The sequence below is a fragment of the Gymnoscopelus braueri genome (assembly GCF_963280865.1).
Source record: "Gymnoscopelus braueri genome assembly, chromosome: 17".
Taxonomy (NCBI): Eukaryota; Metazoa; Chordata; class Actinopteri; order Myctophiformes; family Myctophidae; genus Gymnoscopelus; species Gymnoscopelus braueri.
Window position 1 is genome coordinate 11,064,334 of NC_137617.1, and position 26,627 is coordinate 11,090,960.

General features: G+C 41.2%; 2 protein-coding genes across 4 annotated transcripts in view; one reads left to right on the top strand and one right to left on the bottom strand.

The window, feature by feature from the left end:
• The window catches only part of LOC308105557 (phosphatidylcholine:ceramide cholinephosphotransferase 1-like), a 28,864-nt gene extending 19,153 nt beyond the window's left edge, over positions 1-9,711 (bottom strand). The window contains exons 1-2 of the mRNA XM_080456365.1: positions 9,611-9,711; positions 7,483-7,598 (exon numbers count right to left, since the gene is read on the bottom strand). The gene's annotated coding sequence lies outside the window, so the exon portion shown is untranslated. The remainder of the gene's footprint in view (positions 1-7,482; positions 7,599-9,610) is intronic.
• A 1,340-nt stretch (positions 9,712-11,051) lies between these two features.
• Positions 11,052-26,057, top strand: minpp1b (multiple inositol-polyphosphate phosphatase 1b). 3 transcript variants are annotated; one of them, XR_013934876.1, is made up of 10 exons: positions 11,052-11,416; positions 11,964-12,097; positions 15,476-15,667; positions 16,358-16,552; positions 17,404-17,501; positions 18,061-18,191; positions 18,893-19,026; positions 19,700-22,894; positions 22,925-23,704; positions 24,165-26,057. XR_013934876.1 is itself a non-coding variant. In XM_080455542.1 (8 exons), the coding sequence occupies exons 1-8, from the start codon at positions 11,172-11,174 to the stop codon at positions 19,960-19,962; spliced, it is 1,392 nt and encodes a 463-aa protein (XP_080311668.1). In that variant the 5' UTR covers positions 11,052-11,171; the 3' UTR covers positions 19,963-23,868. The 3 variants fall into 3 exon arrangements, 1 of the variants encoding a protein (XP_080311668.1); XR_013934875.1 differs by having other exon boundaries at positions 19,700-23,704; XM_080455542.1 differs by lacking the exon at positions 24,165-26,057 and having other exon boundaries at positions 19,700-23,868.
• Positions 26,058-26,627: the final 570 nt, after the last annotated feature.

Here is a 26,627-nt window from a genome sequence, read left to right on the forward strand (position 1 = left end):
AGTACTCTGTTACATTTTTTTGTTCTATTTTCAAATAGCCTAGGTATAAAATAGGTCTAAAGTGGTTAATGTATGTTTTATAATGTAATAATTTATATCTGCAAAGTAACTAAAGTTTTCAAATAATTGTAGTGGAGTAAAAGTACAATGTTTGCCTCTGAGACGTAGTGGAGTATAGACAATTGGAAATACTCCAGTAAAGTAAAAGTACCTCAAAATTGTACTTAAGTACAATGCTTGAGTAAATGTACTTAGTTACTTTACACCAATGACTAGCGCTAAAACAGCTACAAAGCTACAAAAAGGTTGAGCTGGTTTCATCTTCATATACAAAGATACAGAGCTAATTATATACAAGTAGCAGGATAAAACAAAGAAGAGAAAGACATAAAGAGAAGGTAGAGATAATGAGGAAAGGCAGGAAGAGGTCAGGGACAGAGTGAGGGAGAGAAAGTGGGAGAGAAAGAATGAGAGAGAGAGAGAGAGAGAGGGAATGTCACAGAGGAAGAGCGAGTGAAAGACAGACAGTGGGATAACAGAATGAGGGTAGGTGGAGAGAGAGAAGAGAGAATGTGTGTGTGTGTGTGTGTGTGTGTGTGTGTGTGTGTGTGTGTGTGTGTGTGTGTGTGTGTGTGTGTGTGTGTGTGTGTGTGTGTGTGTGTGTGTGTGTGTGTCAGACGGTTGCTATAGATGAGTCATATACAAGATTGAGGGGAGAGAGGGGGAGAGAGAGAGACATGATAATAATGAAGTGATAAATGTGCTTAATTCTAGTTTTCATTCAAAGGGCTCCACATTGTTCCTTGTTTGACTCTCTTACTGACGATGATGTATTAATAGCTAATAGTGGAAACCATTTACTCTTAAAAAAGAGTACGGTAAATAGAGAGGAAATTGAAGGAGAGGGATAGAAATGTAGATAAACAGAGTAAGAGATGGAGAGGGAGAGGGAGAGGGAGAGGGAGAGAGAGAGAGAGAGAGAGAGAGAGAGAGAGAGAGAGAGAGAGAGAGAATGAGTGCTTTGGCAGTCTGTGCCGTTTTCCCCACCATAGAAGAAGCCTTCATTCTTATTCTGTGGTGTCTTCATCATGAACACTGATTCAGCGCTGAACAACACAAATACAGCCGGTTAACGATACCGACGTCAATCCATGTCACACAGTCTATTTAAAGTTTCTGTCATGACTCTAAACAGTATTTACATTAACACACACCCGTGTCCCGATAATAGCTTCATTTTGTACAAATGGACCATTACCAATCCATTTGGTTCCATTTGTACACTCTCCGAGTTATAGGCCCTCAACTCCTCAAGGACCCCTGGGGGTTGCGGAGACCCCCACGTTGAGAAGCAGTGGTCTAGAACAGGGTCTGTCTGTATGTGCAGTATGTTCATATGTATGTCCGCCTGTCAACTCAAAAGTAGACCAGTCACAGGCAGCTCACGCCACTATACATGCGTGACATCACAAATCAGAGCCGCCTCCAGTCTGAGGCGTAAATGAATGCATCGTGAACAGGCCGCACCACCAGGAAATGCCCGATGCAGGGCGTGTGTCAGTCCTAAAAGGCATCGTTTCTTTTGCCAGACAATGAAAACTTTGTGCACAAGCACATATGATGGAGGTCTGCCGAGGTGATTCGGGGCCTGCAGCAGCAGCTGCTGCTCGAGGTGCTAACGATGAGTGAGGCGCTCGCAAAATGTCCACGGAGGTCTGTCTTTTTGCGAGTCCACCTGGGGGTAAAGGAACTTAAAAAAGTGGCTGCGATTGGACAGCTAAGACAGTGGTCCCCAAATTATTTTGGGGGGGGGGGGTCCCCGGATGATAAGCTTAATGTGCGACATTGTTTTCTCACTCAACAGTACACAAACCAAATTCCGTATAAGTGTATATACACATATATATACGCAGTATCTGCACATTTCTAAAGTTAAATGTTTCTTAACTTTAGAAGTCGTTTCTTAATCTGCAACACAAGGTAGTGGGGGGTCCTTGCTTCATCTCTCTGTCAGCTAAGGGGTCCTTGGCCTGAAAAACGTTGAAGACCCCTGGCCTAGAATGAGAGTCATGTCAGTGCCATTTGCAGTCTAATAGTAAGCAACCTGCTGCAGTTAATCAAAATGATGAATGGGTGGGTGGGTTCCATTTAGGTGTGCCAAGAGCCCATGGGGGTGCAAACAATGTGTGAGCACAGACAGTGTTGACACACCTAAATCTAACAACACTGATTATTCACTTGATTAGCTGCAGCTCTTGCTTACAACACGGTGTACTATGAGGTCAGTCTCACCATGCAACCTGGCATGTTTTTAACCTGCTGTAGTTTTTAAACCTGAATTGGAAAAACAAACTACAAACTGAGCCAAGGGTTTTATCCTCCTTTAAAGTTCTGTGCAGGAGTTGACAGACTCTTAGAACCTAAAACTTTTCAGGCCGCGACCCCCCAAAATACACCATATTTGAACTGGGGACCCTCCACCCTGACAAGCACTTGGAATTGACTCGGTTCTACAGATAAATATTGTGAAAATAGACGATGTTGAATATGTATATCGGCTATTTACACACTGTGTATGCCTCTTTCTTGGGTAATATTTGACAATTGGCCAATGTTTGACAATTTTTATAGTATAGTTTGTTGATTACTTTTGATGCAGTTATTATTATCATTTATTATTTGTAATTTCTTTCATTTTAGGGGTATTAAAAATGTCTTATAAGTCCTTAAATTGTCACTTTAGAAATGTGCAGATACCCTGTATACTCTTATACTGTATGCTGGTTTGTTTACTGTTGAGTGAGAAAACAATGTTTCACATTAAGTAATCATCTGGGGAACCCCCCCAAAATGATTTGGTCCAGGGGTCCCGACCCACAGTTTGAGAACCACTGACCTAGACAATGGTTTTGGCTCAGAATACGTGGGAATCGCAGCGCTTGGCGGGGAATTTATTAGCGCCTGCATGGAACTCCAAGAAAACAAGGTGCTCAGCAGTTGTCAGTGCGCCAGGCCTTTGTCTTGTTAGATTTATATGTTTGTTTATATGCTCTCCACGGCCATTAAACGGCCACTGAACTAAGCTGATTAACTGAATCAAATGTTGCATAAACCTCACAGCACCATTAAGAAGACATAAGGACAACTGAATCTTGTTCGAAAATCAATCTTTTCTCCAGGTTCTCTTTCAACTAGGAGGGGTCTTCAACAGGGGATTCGGGACCCCTAGGGGGTCCTCAGAGTTAATCCAGGGGGTTGGCCAAATCTTTGTGTGATAAGAACTTTTTTTTACTTGACAGCATCCCTATTCTGGGGGGGAAGGTTCACTGAAAATAGCTGATCTACAAGCTCACAAGCTTGCAGATGAGCTTGCAGATCAGCTATTTTCGGCGAAGAGGTTTGGTGTAGAAGGACAAAAGAGCAGACCAAGTCCAGAGCCAAAGGTCACGTTTACTAAGTATGGAGGGTTTCAGTGGGTAAATGTCTGAAAATACACATGGACATGAATCCAACAAATTAATAGAAAAGACAATATGTAAACATTAATTTACACTGATGATAGTGCTGTGAAACAAGTCTAGGAAAGCCATCTATGAAATATTTTTTTAAAGTTTAATCTGCAACACAATTGTAATCAACTAGAGGATCCTCACATCTAGTAGTGTAGGCCCTCACATAGAGTAGGCTACAATATCGCCTATACTATTATTCCTCGAATACAAACCCCTCAGGTACACGGTGGCTTGCTCTGCGTTGGCCTGGTTGGGCATCATTGGGTTTTCACTAGGCTGGTGAGTTATAATAAGATAATGGTATAATGTTCATTTGGGTAAATTTGTCATGTTAGTGATGATGTTCTGCAACTGCAGCCTCGCCGTTCTGACACAGGCCATGCCAGGGGATATGGGGAGGGAGAGGGAAACAGCATGAAGAGGAAGGGTTCACTATGATCTGTGTGATCATGGTTTCATTTGTGGGAACTGTCTTCATTTTGGTGCTTTACGGAAATATTAGTTGATCAAGGCCTGTTATTAGATTAAATGGATTTAGTTGGAGCTATACAGTATGTATACACTCACACAGTTGCGGTATCGCCCACACACACACACACACACACACACACACACACACACACACACACACACACACACACACACACACACACACACACACACACACACACACACACACACACACACACACACACACACACACACACACACACACACACACACACACACACACACACCCTGCTTCCCTTAACCTTGGGTACCATGGACCCCTTATGGCAAATCCCAGCCCAGGGCAGGGCAGGTGATAATGGTCTCCATGTCTGCCTATTAAACAATGGTCAAAGAAGAGAAGAATTAATAGGAAAGAGTATAGCACAGCGGGGCTCATAAACCTGGCTTATAATCTTAAAATAATGAAGAGTTCATCAAATCACTTTACTGCATAATGCTGTGTGTGTAAAGCTTGTATTGCTAAAATGACACATCTTGGGGACAGGATATTACTGTAATACATACACACACAAAGTTACTGGTTATTGGACGCGAAGGTTACTGGACGCGCATTGGGTCATGATGACCTCGTACGAGGAGATGTGGACATGACTGGTCACTCAGAACAGGATGAAGAAATGAAGAAATAGATGAGAATGTAATCTGAATGTAATCTGTAATTTGGTTGTTATACTGTAGAACCAATTATTAATTATGCTAAAGTGTGATATTAATTATATGAACTAATTTTACTATGATGTACCATGAATTTGACAAAAGGGTTATTATTGTTGATATAAATCATTTTTATGCTTTGAGACTATGAGTCAGTCCTTCCCTAATATTACTTTGGCTGCACACACAAATACACACAGTCGCTGTATGCGAAGCGACACACACACAATAAAGAAATTCAAACTTTTCCATGTCAAGGAGCCCCAAATTAATATGTATTTGACCACGGACCCCCCCTGGTCGGGTGTTGGGCTACAAGTTGAATCTTAACAAATAAAAAGGGACCCCTATACAAGATTTGTGTCGTTGAAATGTTTCAAATATATAAATGATGTATGCCGATGTATATACACAGTAGCAAAGTCCTAGTCTCAACACCACACGGTAGGAATGTGTGTGAGTTGTGTGTCTGGATCTCTGGAACTACAGAACATAAACAACAAAAAGGCTTGCACACTGAAAAGATGAAAACTGAGGCTCTTTAGATGCAAAGAAATTGTCCTTTACTTACAAAAGTGCAAAAAGTGACATGTTGAACTTGAAATAAAGTGACAAAGAGTGGACGTTTCGGTCCTCAGACCATCATCAACACGTTGTGAGCTTGTAGATCTGCTATTTTCTTTACGCGCAACCAAGTGTAAATCAGGCATGAGTCATGACTCCATCTCTAAATCCCCAGAGATGGAGTCTCCTCTAAATGTCTCATCCTCCGCTAACACCAACCCGAATCTTTTCCTAATGGTAGACCGTATCTTTAAAAAAAGATTCAACCATCATTCTTGTGAGGACCAGGAAAATGGTGCTCACAATGTCTATTTCTCACATTCTGCTATACTTGTGGGGACATTTGGTCCTCACAAGTATGGTAATACAAGCACTCGCACACACGCGCGCACACACACACACTGCAGGAGGAAGTGGTTGGCCTCCGCCCAAACACAAACGCACTTTTGTTTTCCATATGTAAAAGACCAGTGATCTGCTTAACTGATTATCAGATAGAGAGAGAGAGAGAGAGAGCGAGAGAGAGAGAGAGAGAGTGAGACACGTCACAGAGGAAGTTAGCTCACAACCGTGTCAGTCGCCATGGTAACAAACAAAACACAAATGATGGCTGCCTCCTACCCTTCCTTCCTCCAAACGCACTGACTCAGCTTGACCAACACGTGACCCATCTATTCCTTTATCCACCTATGGATTGAAAGCATCTAGAAAGTAGGCTACCACTGGTGGATTTTTTTTTTTATAACTATTGCGTAGGAAAATAGCAGATCGACAAGCTCACAACGCGTCGCGCTGCGACACGCTGTGAGCTTGTCGATCGGCTATTTTTCGGCGAAAGCTTTCCCCACAATAACAGAAAACTGAAAAGACACTAGTATAGAGCTCTGAGGGACTCCAGCCTGAGGGGCTCCAGTCAACCATATGGGGTTTAAGTGGTTAACCCCCCCCCACCCCCCACTACCCCCCAAAGCTCTTTGGCAAATGTTCAGGTCGGGCAATTTTATCCAATTTGGAGAGAGAACTCATACAGGATAAAGAAGTGAAATTGGAAGTGATGACACAAAGAAACAAGAAGACAAAATTGAAAGTGGAACACTATAACACTGAAGCTGATAAATGGGTACCCTCTCCTCCTGATGATGAAATTGGCCAATTTGTATGGGTCACGAGTAAATATCCGCATTTTTTTCCGTTTCCTACACAAAACAAATTTATATTTCTAAAGATTAGAAAAAGTTTAGAAACAAGTATTCCATAAATAAATTAAACAAAGCGTTTAAGAAGATCCACAACGTGTCGCTTCGCGCCACGTTGTGAGCTTGTAGATCTGCTATTTTCAGTAGTTTGGGTCCCAGGAAAACGTCTAAATTTCTCTTTTAGGTCTCGAGCTAAAACGTTTGGGAACCACTGCTTTACATGATCCCGCCAAATTATGAAAGAAAAAAGATAAATGGTTTACCGTAGATATGCAGAGATGACAGTGACACTCAAATGTACATATAGCGTTCACCGTGTGACTATGGTCACTGACAAAGTGCATTTCCTAACAACTAGCCTAAATAAAGACTTTAGGAACATTGATAGGTGTGACACAACTTCCTTCCTCAAGTGACACAACTTGACAGGCAATCACCCTAGTGGCCACTGGCCAACAGCAGAAGACCATGGTTGTACTGGTCAGCTCCCTGTGGTCAACAGCAGTAAGAATGTAGGTACTCAAAACCCACCTCTTTCATTGTCTTTTTGTATGCACCCTTTTCTATTTACGCTTTTAAAAGCTCATCAAAAGCTGATTTGCATAGAGATAACATTGAAAATAAAAGCTGATTCATTGCTCAGCTTCCCGTTGGTGTGAACACAGCATTTACAACAAACCTACCCTAAACTAACTCAACCTTGATTGCTGGCCCAATAGATTCGGTTTAGTAGGTTTGAACCTTGTTGCTTTGCACTGGTTATGGACCTACCGATGCGTTGCCACTCTTTTGCACATTATATTATTTTACGTATTATTATACTATGTGTATATATATATGCAGATATTTCATTTTCTCCTTGCTCTCCCTCAATATGCACCCCCCCCCCTTTCAAAACAGCAAAATAATGGCGCTTGCACAAAAACAAATTTCACCCACTGATTTCCACCTGTAAGTCTGTGATGTGACAAATAAAACAGATTCTGATTCTAGCAAACATTTATGAAGGATAGAGCTATAATTACTGCACACACGCTCCATACCTGGAAAACGGACACGGTGCATCCTTCCATCCATCCATCCATCAATCAATCGATACATCCGTCCATCCTTTTCCACTGATCCTTTGATGAAGGAGACACCGGACAGAGACACTGCACTGCAAGGAAACAATGCAACTGTAATAACTGTAACTGTATGTAACAATAAAACCATATGTATTGTAGTACTGTATGTAACAATGTAACCATTTAACGGCATGTAACAATGAATTGTATTGTAACTGTAAGAAAAAAACGTAAGTATTATAAACTATATGCAACAATGTAACTGTAACTGAATGTAAGAATGTAACTATTAACAATTCTATGAATTGAACACACTGGACCTCAATGGAAACAAGTCCTCAGAAATTATTTGGGTTATCCTTTTAGACCAAGCTTGTGTATGACTGTACTCCAACTTTATCAAATGTAACCACATCGACTGTAACTGTAACAGTGCAACTTTATTCAATGTAAATGTACAATTTAACTGTATTAACTGTAACAATATCTGTTGGAAAGGCCAAACCATACAGTATACTAGGCTGCCTTGCCAGCAGGCATGCACTGAGGGCCTTTGATTTGGTTAATGAGAGCTAGTGGTGTAAAGTCAGTAAGTACAATTTTGAGACATTTTACTTTACTGGAGTATTTCCAGTTTTCAGTACTTTTACTTCTACTCCACAAAATCTCAGAGGCAAATATTGTACTTTTACTCCACTATAATCATTTGAAAACTTTAGTTTCTAGTTACTTTGTAGATTTTGATTATTATTACAAAACATACGTTAACCACTTCAACCCTATATAAATGTAGGCCACTGGAAAATAGCCGATCTACAAGCTCACAATGCAGGACGCATTGTGAGCTTGTAGATCTGATATTTTCGACAGATTTTTTTTTAAATACATTTTATACATTTGAAAACTTGTGAAATGACTACCTTCTGTTCTGCATAATTACTACTTTCTACTTCTGGTACTTTAAGTACATTTTGATATCAATACTTTTACTCAAGTAAATTTTGAATTCCAGACTTTTACATGTAAAAGAGTATTTCTACATTGCAGTATTGATACTTTTACTTAAGTAAAACAGTTGAGTACTTTTCCCACCACAGATGAGAGCTAGACACACCTGCTAGTTACATTATCAGTAGTAGACTCAGCTGTGTAATCCAGTAAGTCTTCAGTTTTCCAGCATCACTCCACAAACCAACTCCATGCAGAGAGGTGCATTTTTGTGAACTGTTTTCATGTGTTCTTAGTTATAATTGTAGCCTACCCGATTTGATTATCAACCTAAGTTTGCTGTTAACATTGTTGTCTGTTTGATAACTTGCATTGAAAATGTTTGATGGATCAGCCTGCATTTGTTGGTTATGTGAATTTGAAGTATATTATAGACTTTTTTGGAAATAGTTTATTCCTGTACAGTGTAATGGATGATGCGTTACTGTAATCACACCAGTATTCTGTTTATTTGTATTGCATTGTTTGATATTTTGCAGAGATATTTTAGTATTGGTACTAGTGGTGTAAATTTACTTTTACTTTTGGTACTTTAAGTATATTTTGAAATACTTTTACTCAAGTACATTTTGAATACCAGACTTTTACTTGTAACAGTGTTTCTACATTGCAGTATTGATACTTATACTTCAGGGGAAAAAAAATTGTACTTTTTCCACCACTGGTATTTTGGTACAAACCTGTTGCCATTTTATGTCATTCCTTTTTTAGATCACAGATCATTGTACAACCCTTGCTACCTGATGACTGGAAATAAAGCCACAAGCCCTCACTGTGTAACCTGCATCCTGTCAGTGCATCATCATCATCATATCCAAACCTAATCAGCCTTCAGTCCTTTCAGAGTTACAACAATGTCAACTGGAAATGTATGTACCGGGTAAATGTAAAAGATTTGAGTTACAAATGTTCGCTTAAAAAATGTATATATATATATATATTCAAAGATTTGCACACATTTTCACGAAAAATAGCAGATCAACAAGCTCGTAGCTTGTAGATCTGCTATTTTTGAATAGCCAAAGAAATCGGGATTGAATGGGTTAAGACAAAAACCAACGACTTCATTTAGAGTTTCTTAAGAAGCAGAATTTACCCCATTAAACGTCCAGCTTCATGTGAGGCAGAGACTTAAGCTGTACGTGACTGTATGTGTGGAACTAGAACCTCTGATCTATGGTTAGAACCCGCTGTAAAACATTACCAATGTGTGCGTTCTGTGTGTAAAGGCATTCCAGCGCCTGGGCGGTACGCCTACAACAGACGGTGGCGCTTGTTTTGGCTGCAGGGTCAGCAAGAAAGGGTCCGTAAAAGTATCAATACTGCAGTGTAGAACAGTACAAAAGTATTGGTATCAAAATGTACTTTAATTAAAGTACCAGAAGTATAGGCTACTCATCAGGCAGAATGTCCCGTTTCACAAGTTTTATATACACGTTTTCAAATGTATAAAAATCCTTTGAATAGCATATATCTAAGCTTGTAGAGCTTGTAGATCGGCTATTTTCAAATGGCCATAATATAAATTATATAGGGCTGAATTGGTAAATATTTTGTGATAATCTAAATCTGCAAAGTAACTACTATTACTAAAGCTGCCAAATAATTGTAGTGGAACAAAAAGTACAATATTTGCCTCTGAGATGTAGTGGAGAGATAATGAAGAAACCAATTTTGTTTGGGTGGGTATATATGAGCAATATTACAAAACAAAACCCCGCATTTAACATCAGTAGTTTACTAAATAATTGTAAAAGAATCAATGAAACGTGTACGGGAATACCCATGCAACTGAACAAACGCACCCAACAAGAGAGACAGTGTTGCCAGGTTTTGAGAGGGAAACCAGCAACCAGGTCTATGAAAACAAGCCCAAAATATGCGAGCCCTTCACCCTTTAAACATATACGTTGACTTATTGAAAATTGCAGATCTACAAGCTCACTTGTAGATCTGCTATTTTCAAAAAAAATCTTAAACAATGACATTTTAACAACAAGCCCAAAGTCGCTTATAATAAGCAGACATGGCAATCACGGGACACATGGGGTGCGTTCGGATATTGCACACTGGAGCGCACTCGCCTATTAGTTTGTATTGGCCAGTGCGCTCAGTGCTGTATTTCCGAACGCACATAGCAAATTGCTTCTCAGGATTATTTTTTTTTAAACCCTTGTTGTTGTTGTTTGACTAATATGTTTGTGAGAGGTATATGTTTGTTTTCTCCTACCCCAAATTAAAATAGAGAATGTATTTGTGCAGCGCGGGGATATTTCAATAATAAACTCATAATGTGTGTGTTTTTCTATGGTCGGCCAACAACGAGGCGGAGCTGTGAGAGGTCAAAGTTGAAAGTTCCCATCGACCCGGAACATCAACAAAACAAACGAGGAGTAGAACCCGCCCCATAGCCCGGAGGGTCTTATCGCCATGTGATTGGTTAGTGGGTTGTTAGGCAACCAACCAGCCAATCACAGCGCGATCAACACTCCAGCTTATGGGATCTCGATCTCAACCCACACAGAGCAAACAAACACAACCAACTACCAGGCATGTCGTAGCGTAGCGGCCACTTTAACCACCAGAACTCTACTAACACTAACAGATCAAACTACTTCTACCTCAAAACTAAGACATACTCTGATCACTCACACGAGATGACGCCGTTTTTATACAAACAAAGCTTATTTCTCACCGCGTTTAGTCTCTCCCTAACCCTCTTTAAGGCTCACTGCTCCAACATACCGCGGATCGCCTCGTATTTCGGCTCCAAAGGCCGGTATGAAGAGGTGAACCCTCACCTGTTGGACGATATTCTGTCGGTCGATCGATCCGTGCTAAAACCGCCATCATCGGACTGTAGGCCTGTGCATTTAACCGCGATCGTGCGACACGGTAGCAGGTAACACATTTTGTCTTTTTGATTACTACTCGTTTATACCAGTGGGTCTCAACATTTTCAGGCCGTGAACCCCCAAAGTAATTATATTTGAACTGGGGACCCCCCAGATAAATATTGTGAAAATAGCAGATCTACAAGCGAGGCTTTGTGAGCTTGTAGTCGATCGGCCATTTTCAAGTGTTTTGCCTCTTTCTTATATTATTTGACAATTTGGGAAACATTGACCAGTTTTGATAGTATAGTTTATTAGTTTGTTTACTTTTGATGCTGTAATGGTCATTTTTTAGGTGTTAAAGTCCTTAAATTGTCACTTCACTTTCATCTGGAGACCCCCTCCCCAAAAAAATCATGTGGGGGACCCCCTTGCACAGGTTGAGAACCACTGGTTTATATTATTTTTTGTATATTGTTTGTCTTTTAAACGTTCCGATGAATACACAGACAGGACCCCCAATGGAAACAAGCCACAGTGCTTTCTTGGGGTTTAATCATTTTGTGTGGAACTGTTCATCTGTGCAAACTGTTAATCAAGTATTCAATCAATCAGGTACCCGACGGTGAAGAACATCAGGCGGATGAGGAGGCTGCATGAGCTGGTGGTGAACGAGGCTTCAGGCTCAGAGAGCTGGCTGGAAGAGATCAGAAGCAGCTGGGACATGTGGTACACAGACGACATGGATGGTAACAGCAACATAACCTGAAATATCTCTTTTTATGTTTGGAAATGGGGCCAAAATCCAATATATCACAATATTTTGCGGAAAAGTACATATTTTTTTAGGCCGCGGACCCCCCATCTCAAAATATATAATATAATATCAATACCGCAATTTAGAAATACTCTGTTACAAGTAAAAGTCCGGAATTCAAAAGGTACGAATGTATTGGTATCAATATGTACTTAAAGTACCAAAAGTAGAAAGTACTCGTTATGCAGACTGTCCCATCTCACAAGTTTACAAATCTTTTGAAAATAGCAGATCTACAAGCTCACAGTGTGTTGCATCGCAAGGCATTGTGAGCTTGTAGATCGGCTATTTTTAAATGGCCGAGTTTGTTTTGTAATATAAATCTACAAAGTAACTAGTAACTAGTTTTCAAATAATTGTACTTGAGTAAAAGTACAATATTTGCCTCTGAGATGTAGTGGAGTATATATATTAGAAATATTGAAAAATTGGAATTACTCCATTAAAGTAAAAATACCTCAACATTTTACTTAAGTACAGTACTTGAGTAAATGTGCTTAGTTACTTTACACCACTGATTTTGACCATGTTGTGGGGATGACTATTGGTACTTTAACAAAACATATTTGCACAGTAAGATTTATTTTAGATACATAATCGCCAGTAATAATGGCCATTAAGTAAATAGTCAAAGGCTAATAATAGAATGCTAGAACCAGTGCTGGAGTCTAGGTTTTTTATATTTATACATATATAATTAAATTATAATAACAATAGGCCCATAATGCATGCGACCACACATAAGTGAGCGCGTGCAAAGTAAGATGAAGACAGTGGCCGTCTAGGAGAGTACTTTGAATACTAAATCAGTGTGCCAGTATCTATTGTTAAGTTAACGTGTGGAGTACTTTGACACTCTCATGGCCAGCGGCCATTGTCACCTCAGTAGCCACACCCAAGCCTTCCCAACCAAAGTGCTCGGACACTTAATTATCATCTGAAAAAAGGCGATTAAAGTGCACATTCTTCCTAGCCCCAGCCCCTCCTCCAGCGTATCACCAGGCACGCTAATTCTTGTGGTTACAGACGGTGTACTATGTTTTTTCCCCCTTCAAAACCTCGGTTTGAGCATACTATGTATATAGCGGGATAACACACCACTGGCCAATTGACTAAGGTGGTGCCGCCTTTAAAATCAGAAAAAGAACACTTATGTATTATCACGACATAGTGATAAGATAATAGTTTCAGAATAATCTGTTCCATCCTGTTCAAACTGGGTCATGGTGCTGATATTGTGCTTGTTAGCTCACTGGAAACACTCTGCTACACCAGTGGGTCTCAAAGTTGGCGACCACTACAGGGACCCTCATGGTCGCTGGACCTATTTGGAAACATGTAATTCTAGCAGGATAACCAGTGTTGCCTGAAATATAATATTACACAAGTATAATCGGCATTATTTGCCAAGTAGTATTTGGAGGCCAGTCAATGGTGTCAGTCATCTATGATATCAGACATATCCTATGCTATGCAACGTTTCAGTCTCTCATTTGACTTAAAGTATGAAATATATATTTTAAAGAGAATAAAACTTTTCAGAAAGTTTCCCATTGTTGTCCTACTCTGTACTCAGTATGTTTTAGTTTGGCCTGTAGTTACGTTTCTACACCACTTGGCGTCACTGTATGTTGTCTACCTGAAGTATTGAGATTTGTGGAAAGTGAACAACGTAGGCTATACAACCATGTATGCCATGCTGCAGGCAGTGTTGCCATGTCTGCTTATTATAAGTAACTTTGGGCGTGTCTTTCTGTAGTCATATATATTATATTGTATAAATATTAGTAGTAGGTTGTGTTATTTCCGGAGCTCGTTTCTAAAGTGCAGTTGCTTATTTGGCCTTGCTTTCTAATGTTGTTTAAACCGGTGGTTCTCAAACATTTTCCTGTCAAGGATCCTCAAATTAAAATTACCCAATCTGAAAATATTGTGCCAGGGACCCCCCCAATGGCCCCCATACACAATTTGTGTAGTTAAAAAAATATATATATTTAACTTTCCCCCCCAAGATGTTAAAAAAATTAAATAAATAAACTATAGGCCTATAGCATATTTGCAAGCTCACAACGCAGTGTGGGAGCTTGTAAATCTTTTTTAAATAGCCTACAGGGGTAAAGTAATACATACGATTTATATATCGCTTTTCTAGATACTCAAAGCCGCTTTACTGAGCAGATATAAAAACAACTTTATTGGAAAGAACTAGTTAAAGGGCAAGACCACTTTGGTAGAGGTTTGGGTTGTGTAGTTACCTTGCCATGATGTAACTCCAAAGATGGACAAGAAATCCAAAATAATTACTCCAGTGATTAGAAATTGATAATTAAAAAATATGCTCCTCATTGACTTACATTGTAACCTGAAACAGCTCTCAAAGTCACTCTTTTAGCTCATAAACGAACGCAAACAAAGTTGATTCAGACAATATAGAACATCACCAAACCCAGTAGTTTGTTTTTTTGATAAAAATATTGACTTCCTGTTGATTTTGCCATTTCTATTATGAAGAAAACCCGGACTGGATCCATGGATCCGGATCCGGATCTTCAAATAGCTAAATCAACAGGAAGTTAACATTTTATCAAAAAAACAAACAGTACTGGGTTTGGTGATGTTCTATATTGTCTGAATCAACTTTGTTTGCGTTCGTTTATGTGCTAAAAGAGTTAAAAATAATTGCTCCATCAATTAGAAATTGATAATTCAAAATATGCTCCTCATTAACTTACATTGTAAGCTGAAACAGATCTCATGGAGTTACATCATGGCAAGGTAACTACACAACCCAAACCTCTACCAAAGTGGTCTTGCCCTTTAAAAAGGTTAAAACTATAAAAGAAAGGTAAACAAAACAAAAAGGTAGGGGTGGAGTTTGGGTTTTTATGTATGGAATGCAAGTCTGAAAAGGTGGGTTTTGAGTGTGGTTTTAAACATGGTGGGGGCAGCTCTGATGTGAACGGGAGAGAGTTCCACAGTGAGGGGGCAGCATAAGTGATAAAACTTCCACCGAGTTCCTTAATTTGGGCTTGTTTTCGTAGACCTGTCTGCTCGTTTCTCTCACAATATCTGGCAACACTGGCTGCAGAAGCTCACAGTAAAGAACTAAGACAGAAGTCAATCCATGCTCTCCTGTGTTATGTTTACCATCCATCTCTACACCCATGACCTTCCCCATATATATAACGACACGACAAACCACTTTGGAAAGTTTCAGCCCAATCTAACCTGGGGTGTGTGGGCATATTAGTCTGGTCTACGTGTGGAAAACAATGCTTGATTAACAGTTGAATGTGTCCTCTCTCTCCAGGCAGACTGGTGGAGAAAGGGAGAGACGACCACCGGCACCTGGCCACGCGCCTCGCCAAGCTCCTCCCCTCCCTGGTGGACGAGGCCAACCTGAGAGAAGGGAGGCTCAGGTTCCAGACCAGCTCCAAACACCGCTGTGTCGACAGCACAGAGGCCTTCCAGCAAGGGCTGCATAAACACTGGGGGATAGAAGGTATGGAGACTTGAGAGAGGGAAGGGTGGCTGGGCTCTATGCACAGCAGCCATATTGGAAAGTAATTGGGCCTCTTCCTTACTTCCTTCACAGGTCTTACCAATTGTACTTATTAAGGCGCTGTTCCGTTTAGTGCAGCGCAGTGGTTCTCAAACTTTTTAAATTCAGTCTTGAGTGTACAAATGGAACCAAATGGACCTATTTGTGCACTCTCAGAGTTACACACCTGTAAGGGGCCATTTGGAACCCCCTCAAGGAACCATGAGGGTCCCTGGACCACACTTTGAGACCCACTGATGTAGCAGTGTTTCCAGTGAGCCAACATGCATGTTTATTTGACAGGGACAATACAAAAAACAATGTATCAAGTTATAAAAACAAACAATATATAATGTCTTATTGGATCCGAGCACTTGATACATTGTTTTGTTGTATTGTCCCTGTCAAATAAACATATTTTTTAAATCATTTTTTTAATGATAATATTTGAATATATTCAGATATCTGCCAATTTTTAAGACCAATATTCGAATATCATTTCTGATGAAAGTTACTAACCCTACTGTGTAAACATGGTTATTTGAAAAGGGGGGTGGATTTATCACAGGTTCTGTCAGAGCCATGTAGGTTGTCCTCGGCTGGTCGTTTTATGAGAAAGATCATGTTTCTCTCTCTCTCTCTCTCTCTCAGAGGTGACGTACCGCCACGAGGTGAACGATGAACTGATGCGGTTCTTTGAGCATTGCCGCGGCTACGTCGAAGGGGTGGAGAAAAACAAGACGGCGCTGGTGGAGGTGGTGAAGTTCAAAGGAGGAGAGGAGATGGAGAGAGTGATGAGGAGGATGGAGGAGAGGCTGGGCCTTCCTCGCCACCGCCTCACACCGGGTGAGATGACACTCAATTCAATGTGGTTATTATCTCCGCCAGGCAGAGATGATGCATTCAGCCCTGCCTGTCAGCCTGTCTGTCTGTCTGTCTGTCTAGTCTTTCTGCAGCTAATCTCGCAAACTACTTGCCTGGAATCAGAGTCATGTTTATTGTGCACACAGCCAGCAGGGCAAGGACTTCCAATTCCTGATTGATCTGTGATCACAATCTGCTTGGCCAACCCAACCAATCAGCTTCACAGATAGGCTCTATGCACAGCAGTCATATTGAGAAATATAAGAAATTGGGCCTCTTACCAATTATACCAATGAAGGGCTCTGTTCCATTTAGTGTAGAAAAGTGGTTCTCAAACCTTTGAATTTCAAGGACCCCCATAACTCTGAGAATGTACATTTGTGGACCCGTACATTTGTACACTCTCAGAGTTGCACACCCGTTAGGTGCCATTTGGAACCACCTCAAGGCACCACGTGGGTACCTGGACCACACTTTGAGACCCACTGGTGTAGCAGAGTGTGTCCAGTGAGCCTATTACGACCAGTTGATACAAGAATGTAGAAGCAAAGAGATGCTTTGGGCAAAGGAACAAGACCGTTATGGAAGAGGCAATAATAAAGCGGGCAGTAGTCGGTAGATATGAAATCAGAATTGCCATTTACTTTGTAAAGGCTTTTCAGTTGTGTCCAAGCAAATACAATTCATGAGCTCTTGCATTCTGACGTCAGGCGTAAGCCAGAATGGCTGGCTTAAATAAATATCCTATGCCATTACTTATACAAAAAAGGAAAAAACTGAATTGTATCCATAAGTACTTATCATAAAACCCAGTATTCTCTCTCTCTCCGTAGACCTTGTAGAAGCAGCATTCTTCCTGTGTTCCTATGAGTTCTCCATCAAGGACCTTCATTCTCCCTGGTGTCAGCTGTTAGATGCGGAAGATGCTAAGGTGAGTCCTTGACACACCGGGGCAAGGAGCCATGTACCACAACTAACATGTTGAAGAAGGGCTCGCAACTCGCCTTATGATGCTCCAATATTTATTTACAGCAGCAGCACAAAATCGAACAACGTTTCGACCTTGCAGTCTTTTTCAACTTGGAAAAAGACTGCAAGAACAAAACGTTGTTCGATTTTGTGCTGGCGGTAAAACCTTCACTCAAGCCTCCACTGGGACCTCTGTCATGCACAGAGCCTGTTAGTGTTCACATGTGGGAAATGGCATTAGTGACTCCTACAGGTTTGTCTGGTGGTCTATTCAGGGGGTGAGGTTCTGGGTGGAGGGATAGTGCGTCTGCCTTTTTAAAAGGAAAAGGAAAAAACGTGAACCATTTTGAGAAATTGTGCAGGAAATAATTTTGTAATTATTGTGAAAAACATTAACAACAAATGTTATCTTATGGCGGTCCCTGGCACAAAATCTTGCCAGACGAGGGTCCGCAGCTAAATACTTACAGTATAAATGTGGGGGTCCTTGACTTTTGTTTGTGTGTGTGTGTGTATTTCAGGTGTTGGAGTATAAGGGGGACTTGAAACAGTACTGGAAGAGAGGCCATGGTTACGACATCAACAGGAAGTCCAGCTGCTCTTTGTTTCATGACCTGTTCACCAGACTGGACCTGAGCACTCAGTACAGCAGGTCTGAGACACACACACACACACACACACACACACACAGCGATTTTATGAATGCCATTTTTAATACATTTTGCCACTTTTAACTGTAAGCCTAAAGCCGAGAAGTTGCTCATCTATAAGCTCACAACGTTGTGAGCTTATAGATAAGCAATTATTTCGGTGCATGACACTGGCACCCAACTAAGTATAAATCATGTTTAACTCTTTAATTCCAAACCCTAAATCTAACCTCTAAATCTCTAATCCTAATCTTAAACCCAACCTGAATCTTCTTTTCTAATTTTAAATATGTTTATTTATTGACACTGTGTTTGTTGGTCACCTGTTTCTCCTCTGCAGTGCTGGCAATCCTGTTGATTGGAAGGGGCCAAGCACTGTAGAGGAGGAGGGGTGTTTGTTCATAATTATGTTTGTATTATGTTTTGTCTTATTTATTACTCTGTAAATGAATTGGCGCCGGGGAAACGGTTGAATTGGTTTGCGAGTTCCTTTTATGATCAATAGTAATTGAGTGTAAGATAACTCATGGGCCTGAGTTAGCCCGGTTTGAGTTAATTGGGAGCCTTGAGCCATCGGCCAACCTTTCACAATGTCTTATTCCTCAAATTCTACTATACCCGTGGGGACATTTGGTCCTCACAAGTATAGTAATGCAAACACACACATTTCAGATGGGTAATAATAAGCGGCTCTGCGTTTCAGGTCGGGTCAGAGGTTGCCTGAGGCTGTGACGGTGCAGGTGGGACACGCTGAGACTCTACTGCCCCTCCTCTCCCTGCTGGGCCTGCATAAAGACCCCACACACCCTACTGCTACCAACTACCACACACAGCATGGTATGCACGCGCGCGCACACACACACACACACTCACTCACACTCACACACGAGAACATCTTCTCAAATGTTCTATTATCTATAAAGCTGTAATGGGATGGAACTCATTGACTAGTTACACAACTAAGGCAAACACAAAATGCACCTTATAGGAAAAAGTTAAAATAACACTTAATGCAAACAAGCCTGCACTAATCTTCAGAGGCACAACGTTTCATGTGCTGTACGTGATTTCGGTTTAGTTTTAATTGTACCACTTTTATTGCATCTTTATTTCTTAGTTTTATTTAGTATATAGATTATAGTGATTGTAAAGTTGATCCTAATAAACAATAAACACACACACAGAGCATAGTAAACTCCTTTTAAAAAAATGGAAACAGGTGTGTGACTGGCACCTGCAACTTTGTTGAGTTTGTGTGTGGCTCCAAGCATCAACATGCCACGTTTGGCCCGTGCAATAGGGGATTTTTACACAAACGCCAACCTTTGCTCCAATAAAGGCTTTTTAGATGTACTTTCTCTCCATACGTTTGAGTGCTCGGATCTCTTTGTTTTTCCAGTGTTTGTTCCTTGAAGCACCATTATTTTAGTATTCATTACTTTTGTCGTCCGTGAGAACCTGGTAGTTTTTCCTCATTTTTAATTTGATTTTTTTAACGTTTTCTCTCCAGATCGAAGTTTCCGTAGCGGTCTCATCGTCCCGTACGCCGCCAACCTGCTGTTTGTCCTGTACGACTGTCCCCACCACGGCGCCAGGCTGCAGATGCTACTCAATGAGTCGCCGGTTCGATTCCCAGGCCTGGAGGAGGATGCCCCGCCGTACCAGGACGTGCGCAAGCGCTACGAGGAGCTGCTGGCCGGCTGCGACTTCACCAAGGAGTGTGAGGTGGAACCGCCCAAGAGCTGCGACCACAGGAAAAACACTGAGCTCTGAAACCCACGTACACAGTAAAAATCCTCTTGTTGTTTGAACTCTGAGAGGGTTAGGGCTGTCAAAATTTAAAAAATTAAGTTGACGATTAATCGTCATACAAATGGGTTTTTGGCCTTGAACATTTGAATTCAAATTGAATTAAAAATAATTGCACAGGGCAGATATGACAAATAACTTAAGTTTACAAAGAAATGTTATGATTTTATACTTTCCAAACATTTTAAAAATAGCTGATCTGCAAGCTTACAAAGCGAACGTACAGTTATCAACAAAACATCCATTGTGCATCTCTTAAGCCAGGAAAGTTTCATCCGCTACTTTTATATCTTCATGAAGAGGCAACTAGAGCCATTTAAAAAGGTAAATACTGTTTTAAAAGTTTTACATTGTAAAAGGCTCATCTATTGTGCAGGGTGCCATAATTGCGTGTTGTAAGCTTGTAGATCTGCTATTTCCGTTGCTTTTGGAAAATGTTTGAAAGTATGAGCATTTTGGAAACATGGAAACGATTATGCCAAATAAGGCCTAGAGAGGGTGCAAATAGATAAATTAAATGAAGTGAGTCAAAATAAGCGATTTATTTTGGTTAACTTTATTTAGTTTTATTTTGTCACGTCTAAGCTCCATGTACGCATTTATTAATCCTTGCTATAGTGTTTCTTCTGTAACGGGTCTTTAATTAACAGAAAATACATTTTTAGCTGGGGTGTCATCACATCCAATTTCCTGTAAGAGTTCTTTATCCTGACTGGACCAAATTGGTATCCCAACCTGAAAAAGCATTTTCCGTTTACAAGAGCTGGGGAGACCCCTATAGCAATGATTATCAGAATATAGAGCTATTATACTCTTAAACATATAATTTACTGCACCTTAACACTGATCATTTTACTGCATTGGTGTCCATGGTATGCCATGGAGTAAATGTAAGGATATTACAGTAATCAGATTGATTATATTAGCCAGGAAAGCCTTCTGGAAACACAGGTTTGGGCTTTAATTGAATTCAGACCTCATCTTTATTGGCATTTCCTGTAGGGAAAGTTTCAGTTCAAATGATCACAGATCAGATATTCTGACTGACAACATGGTTCAGTACAGTATATCGTCACTGTCGGGCAGAAACCTTGTATTTCCATATTTCAACTCTTAGTTTTCTTAAATTGATGCACTACTTCATGACACGAGTGTAACACAAAGTAGTGGAAATGGCAGATCACAGCACGTCGCGGTTTCGACGCGGTGTGAACTTCAGCTATTTCACACGTTCTTCTAAGTAATGGAACGTTTTTTTTTTGGACATGAGGTTTCCGCCCGACAGCAAACAATCTTGTTAACGGTGCAGACACAGCTGATATTGATGGAGCGTCAGGGCGCATGTGAGAATGCGGTTTAGGCGGCTAATTAACCCATTTAGACCTGAGGCCGATTCTAAAAACGCCTTCTAAATCCTGACCTAATATTTATTCAAAAATTACAAAAGATGTATGTTGCTATATACTGTACATAGTAACAACCCCAAAAGGGGTTCCCGTCCTGAAAGGTAGGCTATAGTTACAAAAAGGGGTTCCCGCCCAAAATGGGTTAACTCATTCTAAATCGGTAGTTTTCAAACCTTTGTGTCAAGGACCCCCAAATTGATATATATTTGGCTGCGGACCCCCATCTGAAAATGTTTTGTGCCAGGGACCCCCAGAAGAGAAGATTTGTTCAACATTTTCCAGACACTTTAAAGATTAAAAAAAAAAAAAATAGCAGATGTACAGCATGTCACTCTGTGCCACGCTGTGAGCTTGTAGATCTGCTATTTTTGAGAACCACTGTTCTAAATCCTACGAGTTTTCAGAAAAACGTATGTTGCAAATCATATATATATGTAGCTAAAATCTAAAATGACTCTGATGCTTTCCCAGTTTCTAATGGGTTAAAGACCAGGGTGACCTTAAACATGAGTTTATTTATTACATCACTGTGCACTACCTCTCACAACAACAGACATACTATTACACAGAATCACTCCCTTATGTACACACACAGGTGGCTGCTCATTACCTGGCTGGCACATACCGTACCCTAGGTTACCGCCACATTATCCCCACACACACACAACCAAGAGAATGTCTCTATTTCTTCTTTTTTTTTTTTCTTTTTTTTTTTCATGCCTACCAACTTTATTACTCAAATCCAGGGTCAAAGTACAACTGTTTGGTTCAGCAAGCATAGATTGCTCCATAAACGGCCTTAAACATTGTCATGGAAAGAACATCCAGCATCGTAAAAACAGTCCAAACTGCAGTATCTAGCCAAATCGTTATCGGAGACAAATTTTGTGTATTGTCCCCTTTTCCCTTGTCCCCCCTGGTAGCCTTCCATGTCCTTATACCTTCCGTTGCAGTGCCGGCAGTATCCAATCGTACATGGCCTCCTGTGTTTCCGATTGAGGTGGTCCCAGGTTATCCCCAAACTGTCAAGCCAGGCAAAGTGAGCTTTCTGGATAAAGCTCTCCTTTCCCACCACCTCCCGGAATGTTCTGCAAGTCAGAGCCAGGTTTCGGATAGCGGGGTCTCCTCCCTCGTGCACAACATGGAGGAAGATCGTACGTAAAATCTCCTCAGGCAGTTTTAATATGCCTTGAGCTGTTCCCTCTGGCTCTTCGTATTCTTCAAGGTCAGAGTCTTCAGTGCTCCTATCTGGTTAGAATGTCTATTTCAACCGCGGTTTGCAAATAGGTAGGTTGGGTTAACGTCCGGTAACACTGGGTCATGTTGAGTTGCCTCTCCGCCTCTGCAACATACTGGGACCTATCCAAAAGTACAATAACCGAGCCCTTGTCTGCTGGCTTGATTATGATCCGTTTGTCCTTCCTTAATGTATCGAGGGCTGCTACCTCCTCCCGGGTCAAATTGTGGGGTTCAGGCATGGGTCGTGGTAGGTCTGATAGTGTTTTTTCCTAATTAATGAGTTGATTGTATCAGGGATTTGTTCGGGTCTGGGTTCCCAGGTGGATCTGTTGAAGGGTGTTTCCAGTGGTGAGGTCATCCTGGCTGTCCTGGTAGAATGCTGCTAGCCTAATGCTCTGATGATAGGTCTGGGATTCTCTTCCAGGAGTTTAGTGTGGGGATGGAGAGACCGTTGCGCAGGAGGGTCGTTTTGGCAGGGGAGGGTGTGAAGTGTTTTATAGCGGGTCTGTACAGAGTTAAATTAATCTGTGGCAGATTTGTTGGTTGAACGTGCAACCATCCTCAGCCTGAGGGACGCATGTAGGACCGTTGCCAGTGGGCGTATCACCTACAATTTCCCACTTGTCCGTCTCCGTCTCTTCGCAATAGCGTTTGATGAGGCCTACATGAAGAGAGTCAAATAGTTATGAAAGACATGTCTGGTGTGGATAAAGCCTCCCCCCTTTCCCAGGCTTCAGTCGCTTACCTGTTCGAGCTCGCATCTCTTAACACGAACAGCTTTCCATCCACAACAGCCACACCAGGTGAGAAGCGCGGCTCCTTCATGGGGGCACACAGGGTCCACTGCTGACGTTTTGGGTTGTAGGATTCCAACAGGTTGGTGTCTTCTGGTTGGGAATCCTGATCCCCTTTAACCTGACCACCTATAAGTAACACGGAATTATCAGGATAGCAGCTGTTAGTAGGCTTCATTATGTGCCCAAACAACAGTGAATCTACAATGGAACTAAGAGACATTAAGAACCGGTATGATACCTATGACATAAATCCGCTTGTTGACAGTGACACGCATATGACGCAAGTGTGGATTCAGCATAGGCGCGACCTTTATGCATGCAGCTATACCAGGGACCCAGCTGAACAGCTGGGGCGTATCTTCGCCATCTATGATGTACAACCGGCTTGTACAGTGAAAGAGACAACAGAGTTGTTGCCGTGGTTATCCAAGAAGAGGGTTTTTTTTTTTTTGTGAATCACCTTTTATTGTACCATCGTTATTAAGCATAAAGCACACATTTCACCACCTGTGCATCTCTTTTGATGTGGAGATCTCGCAGTGATGGTATGGGTGCTGCGTTTGTTGGACGTTTGGGTTACCAAGTTCAGCATAAGCAGGGTAGGGAAAGAAACAGGTTGGCTCATAACCTTTTTGTGACAGGTAGACTTTGTACTTGCTCCCATTTAATATCCAGATGTTCACCGCAGTGGTCCAGGTGTTGATGTGAGCCGCTCGAGGTACAGGCCCTAGTCAGACTCTACGCCTGTCCTGTCGTCCTCCTGCCAGCCACCCAACGCATACCCGTAGGCATCTAGTGTCACCAGGCCTATGGACCATGTGGGGTTATGCAAGAGAAAAAAATCTAAATACCATCAGATCATTAAATCATAATCATCTAATCATCATAATAAAATAATCCTAAAAACGAACATAAAATCCCCCCAGGGTAGACTGGGCCAGGTAGGCGGTGGTCTTCTTCAATAAACACTGGTCCCCCTTTAACCTGACCACCTATAAGAAACAAGGAATGAACAGGATAGCAGCTGTTAGTAGGCTTCATTATGTCCCCAAACAGTGAATCTACAATGGAACTAAGACATTAAGAACCGGTATGATTACCTATGATATAAATCCGCTTGTTGAACGCGCATATGGGACTCTACGCCTGTCCCGTCGTCCTCCTGCCAGCCACCCAACGCATACACATAGGCATCTAGTGTCTCCAAGCCTATGGACCATGTGGGGTTATACAAGAAAGAAAAATCTAAATACCATCCGATCATAATCAGTTACAAAAAAAAATCTAAATATCATCCGATCATAATCAGTTACAAAAAAAATCTAAATACCATCAGATCAACAGAAACAAATCTAAATACCATCAAATCATCATAATCTAATCATCATAAAATAATAATAATCCTAAAAACTAACATAAAATCCCCCCAGGGTAGACTGGGCCGGTGGTCTTCTTCTTCCCCCTTTAACCTGACCTGAATAAATCCTTTGGTCTAAGGCGCATATGGCTTTTACAAGATGCTTGTCTCAAAGATTAAGCCATGCATGTCTAAGTACAACCGGCTTGTACAGTGAAAGAGACAACAGAGTTGTTGCCATGGTTATCTAAGAAGAGGTTTTTTTTTTTGTGAATCACCTTTTATTGTACCATCGTTATTAAGCATAAAGCACACATTTCACCACCTGTGCATCTCTTTTGATGTGGAGATCTCGCAGTGATGGTATGGGTGCTGCGTTTGGTGGGGTGTGTTGGACGTTTGGGTTACCAAGTTCAGCATAAGCAGGGTAGGGAAAGAAACGGGTTGGCTCATAACCTTTTTGTGACAGGTAGACTTTGTACTTGCTCCCATTTAATATCCAGATGTTCACCGCAGTGGTCCAGGTGTTGATGTGAGCCGCTCGAGGTACAGGCCCTAGTCGGGCCCCCTTGTATCTGTCTGCCTTCTCCAATGCTACAGTTATGAATTGGTTGATGTTGAGCGCGTCGATGTCAACGCGGTTGCAACCATTCTCTGGCACTGCCAAGTACGCTAGGTTAGCGTTGGACGTTTCGAACATTATCTTCAGATTTACCCGAGGCGCCATCTTCTGAATCTTGGTTGGTAGCCGTCAGGCAATGCTTGGTTGGTAGCTGACAGGCAATGCTATAGGACGTTAGAGCAAAGAGCTAAGAGGGTTCTTCTTGAATAACCGTGGCAACAATCTTAGTGATTAAAAAAAAAACAGACTGAATGTCATAGTTTCACAATCTCACCAAAGTCATAGCGTGGGAATTTTTTGGCCTCTTTCTTAGCTTATATTGACAATTTGGCCAATGTTTGACAATTGTTTATAGTATAGCTTGTTGATTACTTTTGAAACTAATGTTATTCTTTTGTTTCTTTTAGCAGTATTAAAAAGGTCCTTACATTTAGAAATATACAGATACCCTGTATACACATACTGTATATATGGTTTGTTTACTGTTGAGTGAGAAAACAATGTTGCACATTAAGCTAATCATCTGGGGGAAAATACAGACCAGTGTGCATGCTCCTTTACATAATATAAGGACTAATATGCTTACCTGAAGCAGTTGCCCTTTTGGATCATTGGTCCAGGATCCATCAGAACCAGTATTGGTAAGGAGATACCAGGGTTGTGGCTCTTTCGGAGCGGGAACTTTGGGGGGGTGGGAGGGGTAACATACATTCACTGTTTTTTTGTATGCCCTTTATTATAGACCTGTATGTGAAAATATAAAATAAAAAAACCTTGAACAGAACCAGTATTGGTAGCACCAGGTCGGGGAACCTGTGGTACACATTAGCCAGGCCGATGTTAATGGTGGCGAAACGGTCACGACAAACAGAAGCACACTTAGTGAGGAGGAGGTTCTGTACAGGAAGAACTTAAAGCAGGTGTTACCTGCTCTTATCAAGCTGACTGAAACTCAGCTGATTGGCCTCACCTAACTGGCCATTTGGAAATGGTAATCTGGGATAGGCTGAGTAGACCTTTGCCAAGACCTTTGCTCATAAATGACAAATAGGTTCAGCTGACGTTTTTCACTCTTAGGGGCCGTGCACTGCGGCTTTAATTCCCGGCTGAAAACGCTAAAGCGCTCGCCTAACCCATAAAACCGGAAAAGTATGTCATTTGAGATTTTATATCCATCTATATACACACATCTGAAAACTCTTAGGAGT

Coding starts and splice junctions, on each gene's coding strand:
- minpp1b (XM_080455542.1), top strand. CDS start 11,172: ATGACGCCGTTTTTATACAAACAAAGCTTATTTCTCACCGCGTTTAGT. Junction 12,098..15,475: donor GTACACAGACGACATGGATG/GTAACAGCAACA, acceptor CTCTCTCTCCAG/GCAGACTGGTGGAGAAAGGG. Junction 19,027..19,699: donor CAACTACCACACACAGCATG/GTATGCACGCGC, acceptor TTTTCTCTCCAG/ATCGAAGTTTCCGTAGCGGT.